Genomic DNA, 21,904 nt, shown 5'->3' with positions numbered 1-21,904 from the left:
CCCTAGTTCCATCCTCATCCCCTCAAAATTAGCTTTTTTCCAATCTATTACTTTGGTCTTTGCTTTACTTCTGTCTCTCGCATACATTATCTTAAACCTTATTATGTTGTGGTTGCTATTGTCTAGATGCTCCCCTATGCTTACTTCTCTTATCTGCTCTGGTTCATTTCCCATTACTGGATCCAGCAGTGATTCCTCTCTTGTTGGGCTTCTTATATACTGGGTAAGAAAGGAGTCCTGTACACACTGTAAAAGCTCCATTCCCTTTTCCTCTTTCCCTGCCTCTTCCTGACCCTTATTATGTTGTGGTTGCTATTGCCTAGATGCTCCCCTATGCTTACTTCTCTTATCTGCTCTGGTTCATTTCCCATCACTGGATCCAGCAGTGATTCCTCTCTTGTTGGGCTTCTTATATACTGGGTAAGAAAGGAGTCCTGAACACACTGTAAAAGCTCCATTCCCTTTTCCTCTTTCCCTGCCTCTTCCTGACAGTATATTTGGTGGAATGTTGAAATATTCCATGATTATTATGTCTTTTACTCATTTCAAAGATTTGCCTACATATTTCTCCCTCCACTTCCCTTCCATTATTTGGTGGTCTGTAGAATATATCTATTAATGTGATCAATCCCTTCTTAGCCTTTGTCTCAATCCATATCGATTCTGTTTCTATCTTTAATGTTACTTATGTCCCTTTTTTCTACTGCCATTATGTTGTCTCTAATTAGTACAACTACCCCACCCCCTTCTTCCTCCCCGATCCTTTCTAAATACATTATATCCTGCAATATTTAACTGCCAGTCCTGTTCTTTATGTAGCTGTGTTTCAGTTATCCCCACTACACCTTGCTCCTCGGTATGATTTATTGCCTCTAGTTCCCCCGTTTGGTTTCAGATGCTGTGCACATTGCTGTACAGGCAACTTCATTTGTTTTTGTTAATCACTCTTCTCATTTAGTTTTTAACAGTTATTTTATATTCATCATCTATATATATGTTACCCTTAGTCCTTTCCTTGGTCTGACCTTTACTCTTGTCTATTTCTTTTATCTTCAGGCTACTGTTATCTCCCTCTCCTCCGTCTTACTGGTTTAAAGTCTTATTTGCAGCCCTAATTATCCTTTCCGCTAGGACTCTGGTCCCATTCCGGTTCAGGTGGAGCCCATCCCAACAGTACAGCTCCTTCCTGTCCCAGTACTGGTTCCAGTGTCCCATGAAATGGATCCCCTCCTTCCCACACCACTCCTTCAGCCACACATACACCTTCCTGATCTGTTTATCCCTATGCCAATTAGCACGTGGCTCGGGTAGTAATCCCGAGATTACCGTCCATGGGGTCCTGCTTTTTAATTTAGTTCCTAACTTCTGCTATTCTCTTAGCAGGACCTCCTCCCTATTCTTCCCCGTCATTGGTCCCGACATGGATCACGGCAACCGGATCTTCCCTCTCCCTTTCCAAGTTCCTCTCCAGTTGCCCCGAGAAGTCCTTTACCCTGGCACCAGGTAGGCAACACACCCTCCTGGTCTCTCGGTCACAACTGCAGAGGACACTATTGATCCCCCTAATTATCGAATCCCCGATGACTACAACCTTTCTATTCTGCTCCTCCCCCCCTCCCCCTTGGACTGCCTCCTGCTCTACTGTGCCATGGATAGCATTCTGACCATCCTCTCTGCAGCCTTCATCCTTATCCTCACAGATAGCAAGTACATCGTACCTGTTGGATAGGACCAGTGCCTGCAGGATCTCCTTCTCTGCCTCCCCTAGGTTCCACCCATCCTGCTGACTGACAGTCACGCTCTCCCCTTCCTGCATCCGTGTTTTACTACGAGGTGTGACTGGAGTAAACTATCCAGAGATTCCTCCCCCTCCCTAATGTGTTGGAGTGTCACTAACTCGCATTCCAGCTCAACGACTTTGAGCTGGGCTGTCTCAAGGCAGAGACATTTCCTACATGTTACAAGGGTGAGTATAGATAGAGAACGGGACCCAGGGTTACAAGGGTGAGTACAGATAGAGAACGGGGCCCAGGGTTACAAGGGTGAGTACAGATAGAGAACGGGACCCACGGTTACAAGGGTGAGTACAGATAGAGAACGGGACCCAGGGTTACAAGGGTGAGTACAGATAGAGAACGGGACCCAGGGTTACAAGGGTGAGTACAGATAGAGAACGGGACCCAGGGTTACAAGGGTGAGTACAGATAGAGAACGGGACCCAGGGTTACAAGGGTGAGTACAGATAGAGAACGGAACCCACGGTTACAAGGGTGAGTACAGATAGAGAACGGGACCCAGGGTTACAAGGGTGAGCACAGATAGAGAACGGGACCCAGGGTTACAAGGGTGAGTACAGATTGGGAGAGAGGCCCAGGGTTACAAGGGTGAGTACAGATAGAGAACGGGGCCCAGGGTTACAAGGGTGAGTACAGATAGAGAACGGGACCCAGGGTTACAAGGGTGAGTACAGATAGAGAACAGGACCCAGGGTTACAAGGGTGAGTACAGATAGAGAACAGGACCCAGGGTTACAAGGGTGAGTACAGATTGGGAGAGAGGCCCAGGGTTACAAGGGTGAGTACAGATAGAGAACGGGACCCAGGGTTACAAGGGTGAGTACAGATAGAGAACGGGACCCAGGGTTACAAGGGTGAGTACAGATAGAGAACGGGACCCAGGGTTACAAGGGTGAGTACAGATAGAGAACGGGACCCAGGGTTACAAGGGTGAGTACAGATAGAGAACGGGACCCAGGGTTACAAGGGTGAGTACAGATAGAGAACAGGACCCAGGGTTACAAGGGTGAGTACAGATAGAGAACAGGACCCAGGGTTACAAGGGTGAGTACAGATTGGGAGAGAGGCCCAGGGTTACAAGGGTGAGTACAGATAGAGAACGGGGCCCAGGGTTACAAGGGTGAGAACAGATAGAGAACGGGACCCAGGGTTACAAGGGTGAGTACAGAGAGAGAACAGGACCCAGGGTTACAAGGGTGAGTACAGATAGAGAACAGGACCCAGGGTTACAAGGGTGAGTACAGATAGAGAACAGGACCCAGGGTTACAAGGGTGAGTACAGATAGAGAACAGGACCCAGGGTTACAAGGGTGAGTACAGATAGAGAACGGGGCCCAGGGTTACAAGGGTGAGTACAGATAGAGAACAGGACCCAGGGTTACAAGGGTGAGTACAGACGGAGAACAGGACCCAGGGTTACAAGGGTGAGTACAGATAGAGAACAGGACCCAGGGTTACAAGGGTGAGAACAGATTGGGAGAGAGGCCCAGGGTTACAAGGGTGAGTGAGTGTGTCCAGTAGAGATGGGGACGAAACTGGGGGAAATTTGTTTTATTGAATTATTTAAAAGGTATTAGATGTGCATGTCCCTCCTGGGTGTGTGTGATATATCGATATGAGGCAGTGTGATGTTCACAGTCCGATTAAAGACAATGCCATATCATTACTCCAGGTTTACAGAGGGATAATCTGCTGTTCACCATGTATTAAGAGGATAGGAAGTTCAATAGTCTTAACAGTTAATTTACACTGTTCAGTCTCTCAGTTAATGGATGAAACCAGGAACTAGGTGCGTCCAATATTAACTCATGATCCTAAAAATCAAATTCACCGTAACACGATTTTAATACCCAATATGTTCATTTTATGAAGAGCTGATCTTGTCCCACCGACATCTGTGGAGAATTGCACTGGGATTTGTATTCCCCAGTATGTGCTGCTCTGTTTAATAGTGTCCTTGGGCCACTGGGCGGTTCATCAGCTGAGTCCCAGCCCATTTGCAGTTAAATGACACTACCCTAACAGGCAGGGGTCATGACCTCATATCTCCGTCCCTACATAATGACATTCATCGGGTCCCCAAAGGGTTTCGCCCAGATTGAACCGCAAACAAACACTTCACGATGTGAAAAGCACAAGATACCTTTAAGCCCCTCCAGTAGAATATTTACCATGTCTTTAGTAAATTGGCTTTTTTTTAAAAAAACACCTTTTATTGCACACCTTCTTTATAGAAATACTGTTGTGCAAATTCATCCTAAATGAACTTTTACTGATGCAGTTTAAGCACATTTACCCTAATCCCCACTTTCACACTGCCAATGAAGTGTCTTAAACTCCCCATTGGGCACATCAAGAGATTCAGTGGAAAGGTTTTTTTTATTATTCATTCTCAGGATGTGGGCATCACTGGCAAGGCTGGCATTTATTGCCCAGCCCTAGTTGCCCCTTATATAACTGAGTGAGTGTCTCACTAGGCCACTTCAGAGAACAGGTAAGAGTCAACCAGATCAGTGTGGGACTGTGGTCATAGAGGCACAGACCAGGTAAGGACAGCAGGTGAACCATTTTATTTCCAAATTCTGAAAGTGCTATGGTGGGATTTGAACTCATAGTCTCTGGATTACTAGTCCAGTAACCTAACCACTACACTACTGTACCTGATATATTGTATGTCACAGGCTGTATGGGTGATGTACAAAAAGCAGTGGTGTTAACCACAAGCAAAGCGTCCGTGTTCCATGTACATGGTCCGATGGAACACATACTTTTCTCTGCACTCCTACTGTGCAAAAGGAAATGGGGGTGAAAAAATGCAGAATGACCAGGGAGGCTCCAGATTTGGTCTCCTCTGGAGGGCCCTGTGATTTTGTTTTTCACTTGCCCCTAGCTGAAGCAGACTTTTAAAACAAACACTCTTGAGCAATTAATCTTTATATGTAAAGCTTTTGCAAAACAAAGGAGAGTTCAAGGGAACCACAGTGACAAATAGTTAAATGCACAGATCCACAGAGATTGGATGCAGTACCTTAAACCTAACCAGGACAAGACTCCGAGACTAGAGAGGCCCTTAGCTAAAGGGTCATGGGGTCATGGAGGTTTGATAAATAGCTTTCCTAACTAATTAACCTCCAAGGTCTCTTTTCCCACTGGACAAGGGAGGCCTCAGATGAAACGTCTCGCAAGTGGCGGGGGGGAAATCACTGTCTTTTATATTAATGCCTCCTATATAAAACCTGTTTCCTCACTGTCAAATCAAACAGGCGATTGTTAAGAGAAAAACTTTCTTTTTGTGCCATTGTGTCATTTCTAAATGAATAGTGTGGAGAGAAAAAGAGGGGCAGGCTGTTTCCTTTTGTTCACGGGTGGGGTTTTTTGGGAGAGGGGGGAATCTCATCCCATCAGATTATAATCTGCTTTATACTGGTTCAAATTGTTCAAAAGTTGGGGGGGTGGGGGGAGCTACTATAAACAGACAAGATAAACACTGCCAATTTCATGGGTAATAACACTTCAAAGGATCTTAATCCCTCCAGTACAGATGGGAAGTATTTTCACTGTGTGCTCTGCACTCTCTTGCTTTCGCTTTCATCTCCCTAGAATCTGCCTGTATCTTCCCCATTTTTTCCATGCTCTCCCAATTTTGTGATCAGAGGGTAAACGAGTGCGATTTACATTTTATCGCACATATTTACATATTTAAACAATCTCGTGTCTTACACATACAAACTATAGCTTAAAATTACAGTTTGCGACTTACATAAATTATAGGTTAAAATGACTCTGCGACATACAAATGCGAACTATAGCTTAAAATGACTCTTTGCGACTTATACATGAGCCAAAGCTTAAAATGGTTCTTTGCGACTTACACATACAAACTATAGCTTAAAATTACTGTTTGCGACTTACACATGAGCTATAGCTTAAAATGACTCTCCGCGACTTACACATACGAACTATAGGTTGAAATGACTCTGCAATATGCACTTACGAATCTAATATTTTTCCCCCAAGAGCATTTCGCTCCTTCTGCATCAAACATTTAACATACTTTTATTTCTTTCCTCATTTTTCTCCTTTTGTACTGTAATCTTGGCAATTAATGCTGCAGTACTTGAAGGGACAAAATTTGCTGGGCTATGGGGAAAGGGCAGGGGAATGGGACCAATTGGATAGCTCTTTCAAAGAGCTGGCACAGGCATGATGGGCCAAATGGCCTCCTCCTAGGCTGTACCTACTATGATACTATGATAGAAGCTGGAGCTAACCAAGTGGGGAGGATGTGAATTCCTTTGGCTAACGCTGTATAAATTGAATAAGACTTGAGGGGACCTGTTATATTTTTTGAGTTTTTACTCTAGGTATTTTTCTCAAGTTCAGCGTCTCAGACCACTCATGTAGGGGAACCTTTGTCCCCCGGATATGATTTCCAAAACATAATCAGACCAAAGCAGATTTAAATACATGTCCGTTAAACCCGCAAGAGTCACCAATCAAACATATTCAGACAGAACCCACAAGATGCTTGTGTTTGAATTGATTGGTTTAGGCCCTCTCTCGGGTATCTGGCCTAGATAATAATATCTGGTCCTAATAATCTGGTCCATTTTTGTGAGTTAACCTGGTCTTTAATCCTACATTTACTGTGACAGCACAAAGGAAAAGAAAGAAAGAAAGGATTTGCATTTATATACCGCCTTTCACTACTTCAGGATGTCCCAAAGCACTTTACAACCAATGAAGTACTTTTTGAAGTGTAGCCACTGTTGCGATGTACGAATAATGAAGGCCAATACCAGGATACATTATGGACAAAAATGCTTCACAGACACAACAGCTCTGACTTTGCAATCCTGGCAAACCTGCAGTGTGGGCCCTGTTGAATTTGTTGCTGGGAGTCCCTGCTCTAATTTGAATCAGCTACTATGACAAGAAGAGCTCGCCCAGGGAGCTTTGGTCTGGAGCATACTTGGCTGGGAGGAGCACAGAATCCAGCAAGGCTACAGCTTGCCATGAATAGGGAAGTTGCGGTGGGGACTAATTGTTCACAGTGGCACAGTGAGGGCAGGTGATGCTGAAGATTTGGAGGTCCAGCTGCAGAAGGTGCACCAAGGCAGGGTGACCCTATTTAGGGGGGTGAAGCCCCCCACCGCCAACTTCCAGTAAAAGCACGTGCCAGCTGCATGGTGGGAGATTGCTGGCACGTGCTCAGGTTCCTTATACTTGGCTGCAAATGAAGACGATGTGTGCTGGTGTAAGGAGCAAGATGAGGGTGCTCTTGTGGGCTCCATCAAGCATAACACAAACATTAGTTGGGAACTGCCATAGCCTCAGAAGTACCTTTTAAAACATGGCAGAACAACCATTGACCTTTCATTGTGTCTAGGTTGCATGGCACACTTTTCTTAAAGATGGAGATGGCAGCTGCAAACAGATGTTGAGGCGTCCAGGTTGAGCTTCTCCCCAGCTGTTAAGGGCTTTCTCAGTGGGGTCAGCAGCCATGGTTGCAGAAGGTAGTCTTGTTCTCCTACAAGCCATCCACCCAGTGTCTCCCCTTTGGGCACCATGAGAGGCTGCACAATGAGGGCATCATGGCTGCTTCCTGGATAAAAGCCACTGACGTACATGATGATACTTCTGTGCTCAGACGCCATCTGAACAGTAATTGAGTGCAAATCTGCTTCATGAAGGCCATGGGGTTGACATGAAGAGCCTTGATGCCCACATGGGTACCACGTATGACTCTCTGCACTTGAGGGAATCCTGTCACCCAGCCAAAAGCTGTGTGCCCTGTCCAGCTGATGCCTGCTTCCCACAGGAAAACTGATGAGGGTGTCACCCCCTTCCAAACATAGCAGCTGTCAATTCCCTGATCCAGGTGTGTCACTGCAGACTGCTGTGGCTGGTGTCTCCTGGGGTGGCTCAGAAGGATCCAAAAGCAGGCAAGCTTCCTGCTACGGTAACCTTCGCTTCTACAAGAGGAGGCATTCCCATTCCAGACGTGTGCACATTATCATACGGCAAATTGCACAACTCTGATAGACTGAAGTGGAGTCGGCAAAGAAGGTTTCCTCTGACATGGGCGGATACATGTGGAGAGGTCTATAGATGCACGTCCTAGGGTAGTGATGGGTGTGGCCAAAATGCCTCAGGGTCTTCGCACCTGCATTGTTTGACCAGGGCTACCCTTTGCAGCCATGGTTGATGACCACAACCAGAAACCCCCGACTCCAGCACAGTACAGATACACTGAGACCCACACTGGCACCTGAGGTTCTGTGGAGAACACCAGAGTGCTGTTGAAGCAGTGATTCCATTGTCCATCAGAACAGGCTCGTGGGGCTGAATGGCCTCCTGTTCCTATGTGTGGACTGCTCAGGTGAGGTGCTGCCCTACAGCCCAGCCAAAGTCTCCAGAAGCATTTACCGTCTGCTGCATACAGCAAAATGTTGTCCCCCAAAGAAGAGTGAACATGGGACATGGCAAGGAGCAGGCCCATGGGGCCCAGAGGAAGAGGAATGGATTGACACCGATGCCATTGACTTGCAGGCAGGAAGATTGCTACAGAACTCTGATCAAGAACTACTTCTGGTAATGGACCCCTCCTGTCACTCACCAGCTTTTCTTTCCCCGAAGTACGGCCACACATTGTCACCCCAAGGACATGCTGCACATTCCTTCCAAAGCATTGTCAATGCAAAGGAGAAATAAGAAGATCTACATTTAATCTGTGCTATTTTCATAGGTGATGTGGTTTAAGCACTACACTCATGCTTCCCCTTGGTGACCCCATAAAGTGTGTTTGTCTTGGGCTGTGTTCAAGTGTTTCCTTGATTTGGAGGAGCGACTGTGGTGGCAGGTTGAGGTCGGGTGCTCTGGCCCTGTTGGGATGGTCGTGGTCTTGGACTCTGGACACATGGTCACGTAGTGTCCCTGCAACAGCTGGAGCCAAATGACGCAGTGGCTGCCAACACCTGCCCATTCTCAGGCACCTCCTCAATCCTTTTGAGGGGCCTGGTTGGAATGGGAGGATATGTGGACATGTAGAAAAGGAAACCACTTCATCGGACCCTTCTCCTGCCAAGCCCCAGGGCTGGACACCCAAGCTGCACGAGGAGTAGTCCGTAGGGCATACCCGATGTGCGTAAAACGTACTCTCATTGCTCTTTGCAAACAATCGTCCAGTATCTCCACATCCAGACATAGTAGCTTTGTGTAACTGGGTGCCCAAGGTTTCAAAGTGCCAGTCACAGGGTTGGTGAGAGAATGCTATTTAGCACTTGTTCCCTCACAGTTTTAGGGCTCCCCTGCAGATGACTATGATGATACCACTCACTCCATGGCATTTTGCATTAAATCCCTCCCGCATGACTGCAGTGATGGCAGAGGTGCCCTGCTGCCCATTCTCTGCCAGCTGCTGGAGGCTGCTCGTGGTGGCCTCAAAAGATGTAGCAAATGTCCTTTTTGCTCCTGTATCAACTCTCATCTGAAGGCAGGCCCAGTAGAATACCCTAACCCTAACCCTAACCCTAATGCAGTCCCTTGCCCATATAGTCGACATGTGGCATGGGGTTGCAGCCTGGTCAGATCTTGTTCTTTCCTCTCCTGCCACCTCCATTTCCTCCTCCTCACTTGTCAATTGTGATTCACCTCGTGCCCCTTCCTCAAACTCTCTAACTGCAGTCCCTGGGTACTAGCGTACCCGTACTGACTGATGGGGGCGGGAGGAGTGCTTGACACAAATTGCCGAGAAGTGCCAGGGTCCCTGGAGCCAACTCGTCTCGCCTCATTTTGGGTGGAACCTACAGAGGAAAGGAAAGGGGATTACAATGCCCCTGTAAGACAATGCCTTCAAACAGAGGTCAGATCATTAGGCTTTTGGTGTGACACACAGCCACTTCTCTAGTGAGGATTACAAAAGAGAATGAGAAGTATGAAGGGCCAAAATTAATGGAGGATGCTTGCTCGTTGGTGGTACCAACGCCTCCGAACTTGCCCTCGCCAATGCCCTCTGCAGCTTCTCCACCAAAGAGGGCAATGGCCATCTCCTCATGTGGCGTCAGTTGCTCCATGATAGCTGGCTCCCCCACCTGTCCTGGTCCTCTCTCTTTGATTGCGCCTGCAAGCAGAACAGAGTAAAGAAGATGATAGGAACTCCCCTGAGCATCCTCAAGCTGCACCCTGTGCCCTGGTCACCTCCCTCCCCGGGGCCAAGACTTTGTGAGCTGCTATGGTGTTTCTGCTGGCAGTACTCTATGAGCTGAACTGGAAACTGCTATGTGCAGATATTACTGTGCTCCACTGTAATTATGCCCTCCACCCTCTTCTTTGCTGGGGTACAGCAAAAGGGGGTAAATATGCTCTCTCCCCGAGAACGCAGGAGAGAAACTTGGGACCATGCCTTCCATAGTCAAACAGCAAGCATGTATGCAAAAGATGGAGCACTTACCTTGGCACTTGTTTGGATACAGGACAATCTCTTCCTCATTTCCTCCCGGGTATGACTCTCGTCCACCTCCCTCCATGCAGCTTGCACCTCGGTCTCCACAAGAGGGTTGGCTTCTACTACACAAAGTGCAACCCTGCTTTGCCACATCTGCAGCACGAACTCCAAGGCATTGCCAGTGAGGCAGACAGTTTGGCCCACACATCCTCCGACAATAAACAGTATCTTTTCACAACCAAAAATTGTCCAGTATTATGGAGAGCCACAGGAGACCACAGCCCCGATACTGCTAAAAATGACTGATTGTGATATTAGTGTCAAGTCTATAATCTAGAAATTAGTGTTAGTGATATTAGTGTAAGATCTATAGTCTAGAAATTACTGATTGTGATATTAGTGTCAGATCTATAGTCTAGAAATTACTATTTGTGATATTAGTGTCAGATCTATAGTCTAGAAATTACTGATTGTGATATTAGTGTCAGATCTATAGTCTAGAAATTACTGATTGTGATATTAGTGTAAGATCTATAGTCTAGAAATTAGTGTTAGTGATATTAGTGTCAGATCTATAGTCTAGAAATTACTGATTGTGATATTAGTGTAAGATCTATAGTCTAGAAATTAGTGTTAGTGATATTAGTGTAAGATCTATAGTCTAGAAATGATTGATTGTGATATTAGTGTCAGATCTATAGTCGAGAAATTAGTGTTAGTGATATTAGTGTAAGATCTACAGTCTAGAAATTACTGATTGTGATATTAGTGTCAGATCTATAGTCTAGAAATTAGTGTTAGTGATATTAGTGTAAGATCTATAGTCTAGAAATTACTGATTGTGATATTAGTGTCAGATCTATAGTCTAGAAATTACCGATTGTGATATTGGCCCAGATTTTCCTGTCAAAATAATGGTGAGGCTATAGGCACTCAATGTTATTTATGCGCAAATCACACAGCAACTTCAGGCGAGGGCAGATCCACGGTTAAATGCGAAAATCCGGAAGTTGCTGTCCGAGATGTGCTGCTTCGCTGTTAGATTTGTGAAAACGGCATCTCGCTGTCTGACTCACCATTCAAATACATTGAACAGCGTGGCGTTCCTGTACTTGCACGGTAGATACACACTAAACTCACCACAGAAAGTTAGGGCTTGTTCATTTCAGTCTAAGTACCCTTTTTAACAGTGTGATAAGTGTTAATTACTGCCTAACACCTCTCTGGCACTGATAATTAACTTTTACAAGTGTGGAATCTCCTTTACTTTTAATTGTTGTTGGAGATTTCTTTCTGTCTCTTTTTTCTCTCCTATTCCAATCTTTCTTTCCCTCTCTTTACTTCTCTTTCTATACCTGATTTGACATTGAATTCACTATTCTAACTTACACTCCCTGGTTCAGACTCTGCGCTGTTCAATTCACAATCCTTCAATCTGATTGATTAAGGAGATGCACAGTTGCTTGCCCTGTACAGGTCTCAGATGCCCTGTAGAGGTTGTTGTACTGTTTCCATCTCCCATTTCCAGCAACTTGCAGTGCAAAATCTCATGAAAATTAAATGGGCAAAGGCAAGTCTGAATAACGGTGGGCAGTTTGTTCACCGGCTATAGTCATTCTGGGCCATTAATGTAAAATCTTAAGTCCATAAATTACTGCTGGTCATGTTATTTTATAAATATAGAAATTACTGCTTGTGATATTTTCTGAACTATACTCTAGAAATTACTGCTTGTGATATTTTCTGAACTATAGTCTAGAAATTACTGCTTGTGATATTTTCTGAAATATAGTCTAGAAATTACTGCTTGTGATATTTTATAAACTATAGTCTAGAAAATTCTGTTTGTGATATTTTATGAACTAGTCTAGAATTTACTGCTTGTAATATTTTACGAACTATAGTCTAGAAATTACTGCCTCTGATCTTAATTTATAAATATTGGCCTAGAAATTACTGTTTATGATATTTTATGAACTATAGTCTAGAAAATTCTCTGTGATATTATTTTAGAAACTACAGTCTAGAAATTACTGCTTGTGATATTTTATGAACTATAGTCTAGAAATTACTGGTTGTGATATTTTATGAACTATAGTCTAGAAATTACTGGTTGTGATATTTTATGAACTATAGTCTAGAAATTACTGGTTGTGATATTTTATGAACTGTCGTCTAGAAATTACTATTTGTGATAATTAATGAACTATAGTCTAGAAATGACTGCTTGTGATACTTTATGACTATAATCTAGAAAATTCTGCTTGTGATATGATTTTATAAACTACAGTCTCGACATTACTGCTTGTGATATTTTATGAACTGCAGTCTAGAAATTACTGTTTGTGATATTATTTTATGAACTATAGTCTGGAAATTATCATTCGTGATATTGGTCTAAAAGTTATCATCTACAAATTACTGGCTATGATATTTTATGAACTATAGACTAGAAATTACTGTTGATGATATTAGTGCATGAACTATAGTCTAGAATTTAGTATTTGTGATCTGTGTATAAACTATAGGCTAGAAATGATTATTTATGATATTAGAATATGAATTATATTCGAGAAATGACTTATTAGGTTGAAGTATTGTATAAAAATTGTAATAAAGTATAAGCTAGAAATTATTGTTTGATATTGATGTATCACCTATAGCCCAGAAATTAATATTTGTGATATTAGTTTAACTATGGGTTAATTATTATTTGTGACATTCGAGTATGAACTATAGTCTAGAAATGACTTTGACAATAGTGTATGAAGCATTATCTAGAAATTGCTGGTTGTGACATAAATGCATAAACTATAACCTAGAAATGACTGTTCGTTATTAGTGCATGAACTATAACGTTAAATGGAATATTTGTGATACTGGTGTAGGAACTGTAGTCTAAAAAAATCACTGCGTGTACTATTACCATGTGAACTCTAACCTGGAAATTACTGTTTTGTGATATATGCAAGTGAAACAGATAAGGGATTGGTCCAAAAATCCCTTCGTCAATGTTTAAAATGCATCTTCATTGTACTGTCGATCTAGAATGGGTTAAGGGACGGTGTGTGTGGGCTCCAGTGAGCTGGGGGTCGTCTCTTTATCTCCAATAAGAATTAACGGTGTACAGACTGCATAGTGCCATAAGATGGGTGAGGACGTTTTAAAGACTTACTGGTCTCTTAAGATGGGCTAAATTTTCTAGTGCCCCATCATTGAGAAAAGTTTCGGTGTGTTCATTGTGAATGGGCTGGTATTGAGTTCCGTTAGAGCTACCAGCGGCGTTAGAGACAGAACCCCGGGGTTGATAGCAGTAACCTAGATAGAGGCATTTCACATTTAACTCTTGCTCTAGCAACGATCACGGTTAAAGATTAAAATCTCTGTTAGGAGCCCCCCCCCTCCTAATGTAAGCATTTCCCCTTTCATTTATATTTGAGCCGCTCGACATGATTATCGCACAGTGTGTGGAAGATGGGACAGGTACTCACGTTCGTTGGCCATGGTAATGACAGTTTCTGTCGTGGCGTGATACTCGTCGTCTTCCAGAGGCTCTTTGGCTAAGCAGTCATCTCCTTGGATGTCATATCGGTCCAGCAGTTGCTGCAAGGGGGGAGCTTTGGGTAGGAGCTGATTGACAATATCTCGACTGATGTTGGGAGCTTGCTTCAGACGCAGCTTGCTCAGTATCTGAGATTTAATGGATTCCAACCTCAAGGCTTTGCTGTGCTCCCTCCATAAACAAGCAGAGCATTCTTGTCTCTCAGGTTCCGCCTGGTCTAACACCCTCTCCTCAGCCTCCAAATCCTTCTCCAAGGCTGGCTCGTCACTGCCTGTCAATCCCAGGGAGATCAGGAGGCAAAGGAAAACGTGTGGTCTGTGCATGATCTGAGTGTGTGGGGGTGTGTGTGTCGGTGGGTGTGTGTGTCAGTGGGTGTGTGTGTGTCGGTGGGTGTGTGTGTCTGTGGGTGGGTGTGGGTGTGGGTGTCGGTGGGTGTGGGTGTGTGTGTCAGTGGGTGTGTGTGGGTGTGTGTGTGTGGGTGTGTGGGTGTGTGTGGGTGTGTGCCCTGATGAGAATGAAGAGACGTCCTAGATCCAGGTTGCAGCCGGGAGAGAGGAGAGGAGTGGACAGTGGGTAGGTGACACGCCGGTGGATGATAAGTGATCAACTGAGGCGCCCCTTTTTATATCACAACTTTGGCCACAACTATTGTGTCGTAAAAATCCAGGATTGGCTGAAGAGACAAACAAAAGGCTTTTTGGCTGGTCAGGAGGAGAGAGAGAAAAAATAAGAGATCGTCTCGAGTCAGTGCTCGTTACCCCCTCTCTCCCGATCACATTCACACACACACCACACACACACACACACCTTATCTCACTCTCTCTCTCTCTCTCTTTCCCTATCACTCTCACTCACTCTCACACACACACACCTTATCTCACTCTCTCTCTCTCTCTCTCTCCCTATCACTCTCACTCACTCTCACACACACACACCTTATCTCACTCTCTCTCTCTCTCTCTCTCCCTATCACTCTCACTCACTCTCACACACACACACCTTATCTCACTCTCTCTCTCTCTCTCTCCCTATCACTCTCACTCACTCTCACACACACATACCTTATCTCAGGCTCTCTCTCTCTCTCTCTCCCTATCACTCTCACTCACTCTCACACACACACACCTTATCTCACTCTCTCTCTCTCTCTCTCTCCCTATCACTCTCACTCACTCTCACACACACACACCTTATCTCAGGCTCTCTCTCTCTCTCTCTCTCTCCCTATCACTCTCACTCACTCTCACACACACACACCTTATCTCACTCTCTCTCTCTCTCTCTCCCTATCACTCTCACTCACTCTCACACACACACACCTTATCTCAGTCTCTCTCTCTCTCTCTCTCTCTCTCTCCCTATCACTCTCACTCACTCTCACACACACACACCTTATCTCAGGCTCTCTCTCTCTCTCTCTCTCCCTATCACTCTCACTCACTCTCACACACACACACCTTATCTCACTCTCTCTCTCTCTCTCTCTCCCTATCACTCTCACTCACTCTCATACACACACACCTTATCTCAGGCTCTCTCTCTCTCTCCCGATCACTCTCACTCACTCTCACACACATACCTTATCTCAGGCTCTCTCTCTCGCTCTCTCACTCACTCTCTCTTCCCCTATCACTCTCACACACACATACCTTATCTCAGGCTCACTCTCTCTCTCTCTCTCACTCACTCTCTCTTCCCCTATCACTCTCACACACACATACCTTATCTCAGGCGCTCTCTCTCTCCCTATCCGTCTCACTCACTCCCTCTTCCCCTATCCCTCCCATTTAAGTAATCTTGTTTTAATCGGCAGACAGTATATTTCCCTTACAGTTTATTTTTATATATAGAAATCACCGGCGTTCTCCTCACGTTTAATTTCTATAATTTCTTTCCATAGCTTTTATGTTTTATTGTATTAATTTGTTTTCTAAGTTGCTGCTCTGCGTCGAAATCAACTAAGCAGGCGGGAGATTGACGGTCGAGCAATCGCGCGCCTGTGAAACTGACCTGTAATTAACATCATTGAAGTTTATTGCTCCTTGTGCCCAGTGCTCGGGACTCGTGAGGTGCTGTTTGAAATGTGCTCCGTGTGCTTTGTTTTCCACCTCCTTTGTTTTCATCTCCATTGATTTAATATTTTAGCGAGGCTTTATTGTGAAATAATCTATTAATTTTTTTGGTTGTGGGGTAGATTCACAATGCGGCATCGTTCGCTTCCAAGGGGGAAGAAAAGCTTTTAGTCTTTTCAATATTTGGTTATAGTATAATAAAGCTTGAATTTCCCTCCCAGTTTCATTGTGTGTAAGTGTGTTGTTCGGGCCTGTTTTTAAAGCAGGGTATTAAAGGCATAAAAATATTATTTTCATTATTCATTCATTTATTCATCCGTTCGTTCATCTATTTATTATTGAAACAAACAATGGTCGCTACATTACAAATGATATTGACTAGATGTATTTATTTGCCATGTTGCGTTGAACCTCTTCGAAATGCTTTTCGTGTCAGTTGTAAGTCAGTTTCATAGTCCGACGGGCTCCGGGCTGTTACAGGAGCTGAAATCGTGGTGATTCTCAGCTTCATTGTAACTAAAACGATCGAAGGAGGCCAACGCAAGTGACAATATCCAATAACCATTTATTTTATCATAGATTAGAGCGCATGCACCAGACCCAAGGGAAAGGAGCATTGCAATTTACAGCATAACCTGGAGGAACTGATGAATATATATTGACCCTCTCTAGTCCCTAATGTTACAATGCAAGATGTGGACCCTGCAACATGATGGAGAGGTGAAATTTAAAATCGAAATTGATTAAGTACGCCTGGTTAGTTTCAAATCCTGATTGCAATGGAATGAATGTTGCTGGGTATAGATTAAGAGGACAGAAGGAGTCTTTTGTGTTCAGGTAATGTAAAATCGCATTTTCAGCAAACAAAATATAAGGTGCAAAAATACATCATCTGTTGGGATTCGAAAAAGAGAAAACAAGTTTCTTATTGCCAGATTTATATATCACAGGACTTGAACAGAGCCAGATTGGTGTATCATACGATTTAATCATGACGAGACTTGCATAAACCAGATATCTATACTGTCAGGCTTGCATTTAACCTGCGTTTCAATTGTAACCATATTTGGGTATAAAACTAAGAGCACTAGAACATACGAAATAGACCGACAGTCAAAGACCACCCTGATGGCCAGACAATAATACATGTTTAAAATCACCAAAGTTTGGGCCCCTCCGGATTACGTGATTATCAAATCCAATTATTGAATGCAATACGTCGGATTTATTAAGAATATTCGTTTTTGTGTACAAACCCAAAAAAAAGGCCCCTGCAGTTTATTTTGTGTGTGGGTGACCTACGTAATGACATAATCAAGGATTAATAAATAGGGATTTCTGGTTTGCCTTTATCCACTTTAACAGTGAGAGGATCTGGACGTAACATTTAGACGAATCAGTGTTTCCGGAGAGCGACTGGGGAAGTTTTCAATCTGTTCACTGTATCGGATACAATACTTTTGAAATAACGTTTTAATACAAATTTCTACACGAAAAACATCCGCTGGATTTTGTTGCATTAAAATTCCTCCATCGCTCGGATTGCAGGAATCACCCTTGTAGTCCCGGACACCTCGTGTTGTCAGAGTGTAACTATATACATCAGTTACTTTAAGGAGGTGCAGTCCCGTACGCCTGTTTTACTGTGTGGCGACACGTGCAGAGTGACACAGACCTGGATAAAACACAATATAATGTACGTATTACACCAGAAACCAATTTAGAAAACCTCCATCGCTTCCAGCAAGTGAATTTAACAGAAAATAATTGAGACTACACCGAATTTGTGAAATGATCTTGTTCTGAATCTGACAATTAATTAGACATCCAAAAAAAAAAGTTCTTAAAAACCCCCCCGAGAAATCAGATCTTTTTCACACCGTGGTGATATTGGAGAGAGTGGGCAGGGCAGAGGGCCAGTAAAGCGGGGGCGGGGCGGAGGTTTGAGCAAGAATTATTAACATCAAATAACATTTTCAAAGGTAATTTCCATCATGACTGTGTGGAAACAGAAGTGCTGGAGAGAACGCTGGAAACAGGCTGACATCAAGTGATTTAGGCTCGTTGAACATAAAACTTGTAATGTGTTGAGAAAAAGGACACTTAAAATGATTTAGTGGTGCATTTGTCTCGCTTCTGGATTCCGTCTGTAGCAGCTTTCAGTCTAGGATTGTGTGTTTGTGTTGGTGCCAACCTCCGACTGATTTGTACAGTTTAAAGGGGCATATATGACGTGAAAACATCTGGCCTGACAGCCCAAACCTGAACAAGCACAAATCATACGAGTGGCGCCTCTCGAACTTAATTGTGAAAATGATGGCAATCGATTGTTTGGCTTGCAAGTTCAAAATAACTAGTCACAATGCTTCATAGGAACAGAAGGAGGCCATTCAGCCCCTCCAGCCTGTTCCACCATTCAATTAGATCATGCCTGATCTGTACCACAATTACATTTATCCGCCTTTGTTCCATATCCCTCAATACCCTTACCTAACAAAAATCTGTCAATCTTAATTTTGGCATTTTCAATTGACCCACGGGGAGAGAGTTCCAGATTCCCACTCCCCTTTGTGTGAAGAAATGCTTCCCGACATCACCCCTGAACGGCCCGGCTCTAATTTTAAGGTTATGCCCCACCAGAGGAAATAGTTTCTCTCTATCCACCCTATCAAATCCTTTAATCATCTTAAACTGCTCGATTAGATCACCCCTTAATCTTCTTTACTCGAGGGAATACAAGCCCAGTCTGTGCAACCTGTCCTCATAATTTAACCCCTTTAGCCCCGGTAACATTCTGGTGAATCTGCTCTGCACCCACTCCAAGGCCACGATATCCTTCCTGAGATGCAGTGCCCAGAACTGAATGCAGTAACTCCAGATGGGGTCTGACCAGAGCTCGGTACGTTAATTGAGACATGTGAGTGATATTACATTTGTTCTGACGGTCTCAGCACCAAAATGATGGAGTCATTTAATGGTTCTGTTATTTCAAAGCCGGATGATTTTGACTTGCAGTGACCTTTGAATCAAGATGGATTCAGTCTGTCTCTGGGAATGATTGGGACTCTGAGGTGATGGATGAGAAGCCCCGGGGCAGTAATCATCCATTTCAGAGTCCCCCTCCTCACCGACTCCCTGCCCCTGGTCTGAGGGTCTGCCCGTCCGTCCATTGGACTGAAAGCTGTTATACAATGCAGGGGAAATCCTCTTTTGTACTGTCACCGCAGCCTCTGGGGTGTTTGATTTATTCCGGTAGACACCAGATATGCTTCAAATGCAAGTCAAGTTTTTTTTGCAACCCTCTCTGATTTTTCCATTGCACCACTGACACAGACCCCTGTCCCGATCGTGTCAGACAGGCTGAGCTACAGCTTGTGGCAATTTCTGTTGGCGGACCAAAATCTGCGGAGTCTCTTATTGGAGAAGCCGTTTATCAGAGAGACTGACCCTTGAAGTCCAAAGACATTCATAAATCGTGTCCCTCTGTGTTTCTGATCAGAACTCGCTTTACCTCTCCATAATAAAACCAACCTGTTTAGACATCATTTTTTAAAATCTCAGTCGGTACTTTAGTGAACTCTGTGTTGTGTTTACAGACTTTGAGAGTTTTGTATAATAAATAATCACATGTTTCTTTACAAAATCGCCTCGAAGGTGCCTGGGATGTTTTGGTCGATTTCATTGGTGTATTTCACTTCCTCTAATGAAGTCCTTAAACTATTATCCCCTCCTTTTCCAGTCAGTATTGAAGTCCTGTTCTCACTCCCTCCAAAAACTAATTTAGTTAAATCTGAGGGTTTTTTTCTGGAAGAGAATCTGTAGATTGTTTTTTAAATACAGAATTTATCCAATTAATTACAGTTTCTACGTTGAAGAGAGTGGTATGTTGTGGATATTGAGTGAACACTGCTCTCCTGTGTTATGCAGGTTGCTGAACCGTTTAATGGTAATGAGGCTTATTGTGGTGCAGAATGACATCTGAGAAAGCAAAGTGATTGAGCAGACTGTTAGCAGTGGGCTGATACTGTGGAGACCCTGACACCTACTGGCCGTTACTCGTCCTTCAGCATTTCAGGTCTGGAGGATTTGTTTTTACTTAGTAACCCAGAAACAAAGACTTGCAAAGACTATACGGCGCCTTTTACGATCTCAGGACGTCCCAAAGCGCTTTACAGCCAATGAATTACTTTTGAAGTATAGTCACTGTTGTAATGTAGGAAACACAGCAGCCAATTCGTGCACAGCAAGCTCCCACAAACAGCAATTAGATGAATAATCAGTAAATCTGTTTTTGGGTGGTGCAGGTTGAGGGAGGAATGTTGGCCAGGACACCAGGGACAACTCCCCTACTCTTCATCGAAATAGTGCAATCTTTTACATCCACCGGAGAGGTTTAACATCTCATCCGAAATACAGCACCTCCGACAGTGCAGCACTCCCTCAGAACTGCACTGGGAGTGTCGGCCTAGATTTTGTGCTCAAGTCTCTGAAGTGGGACTGTGAACCCATGACCTTCTGGATCAGAAGCGAAAGTGCTGACACACAGGTAAAGGGGCAAAGCCCATTGTACAGGACACCATGTAACCAAGATTCAGAGAGTAGGAGGAGCGACTAAATCCAGCTTGGGTTTTAAACGCCTGTTGATTATAGAGGGAAGAGAAGACTTGGGTAGATCAAGAGGTTTTGAAGTGCTGATAAAGGACAATTTAGAGTGGGAGATGGTGCAACACAGTGAGGATGCAAGGAGGAGGGAGAGCACATCGGGTGGGGTATTTGGAGCTGAGGTGGGACAAGGGGAATGGTCAGAGGAGCAATATCGACAGTATTATCAACAAAAAAAGAGCCAAGAAAGGTTGGGAAAGTGAGAGAGGCTCGAGGTGAGAGAGGGGTGAGATCAGATGACAAGTTAATCATTTCATCAGTTAAATTTATTTGAAAATGAATCAATGTTTTTTTCATTTAGTGAGAGCTGGCAGTGATTGATGTGGAGACCAGTAACACCATTCATTAAATATTACTGCGCTGTAGCACATGCCACTTATAATGTATGTCCTAAGTCCAAGCTTAATGGAGCTTTGAACAGTGAAGGAGCTGTGTGTGAAATTGTACCATCTGCGGTCCTGTTTAATTGTTATTAGTGCTCAGCAAAAACTTGTTTTATGGACGTCAAAGATACTTTTGCTCTTATTACATTGAGCAGTGTTAATGAATAAAGTGGTAAGTTGCCAATTAAACCATTAATTATAGGTCAAAGAGGACAAAATAAGCCCAGAAATGATTTAACATCACTTTTTTTATATTAATATGCTATCAAGGCCACATTTGAAGTAAGCTTTGACACTCTCTCCTCCATAAGAGAAACTCTCAGTCATAAATCTGCCCGCTGTATTCCACTACATCTGTAAATGGAGTGATTTAAGGAACTATTGCAATTACAAACATTTTGGGATGAAGATAAAAACAAGCTTTTTACCCTCATCCCAAAATGAAGGGTATCATTCAGAACATCAGAGATCGAGTGAAAAATGACAAATACTGGAAATCTGAAATAAAAACTGAAAATGCTGAAAACACAAAGCAGGTCATTCAGCACCTATGTAGAGAACAGATAGACTATTGCTTCTATTTGAGAGCCTTCATCAGGACTGAACATTATATAAGTCTTATGTAGTGTGTTATTGCCATTGATTTTTAGTCTCGTATATTAGGGTGTCGGCCGTGGTTCAGTGGGCAGCACTCTCGCCTCTCGTCAGAAGGCTGTGGGTTTAAGTCCCACCCCAGAGACTGACACTCCTGGTGTAGTACTGAGGGAGTACTGAGTCTTTCGGATGAGATGTTAAACCAAGACATTGAAGACCTTCGCCCAGAGAATATTCTGTTCCTTTGCTTGCCTCAGTTTCCTTCAAATGATGTTCAGCATAAAGGAGTACTGATTCATCAGTTAGATGGTGATCAGAACATAAGAAATAGGAGCAGGAGTAGGCCATTTGGCCCCTCGAGCCTGCTCTGCCATTCAATCAGATCATGG

The 21,904-nt window shown here is 43.8% G+C and overlaps 1 protein-coding gene across 1 annotated transcript in view; it reads right to left on the bottom strand.

The window, feature by feature from the left end:
* The window catches only part of LOC137306930 (growth/differentiation factor 11-like), a 48,270-nt gene extending 34,143 nt beyond the window's left edge, over nucleotides 1–14,127 (bottom strand). The window contains exon 1 of the mRNA XM_067976309.1: nucleotides 13,734–14,127. Coding sequence (XP_067832410.1) covers nucleotides 13,734–14,127 — 394 coding nt within the window. The remainder of the gene's footprint in view (nucleotides 1–13,733) is intronic.
* Nucleotides 14,128–21,904: the final 7,777 nt, after the last annotated feature.

This window comes from Heptranchias perlo, chromosome X, assembly GCF_035084215.1.
Source record: "Heptranchias perlo isolate sHepPer1 chromosome X, sHepPer1.hap1, whole genome shotgun sequence".
Lineage (NCBI taxonomy): Eukaryota > Metazoa > Chordata > Chondrichthyes > Hexanchiformes > Hexanchidae > Heptranchias > Heptranchias perlo.
Note: the sequence above shows the minus strand (reverse complement) of the source record. Positions and strands in the feature narration are given on the sequence as shown.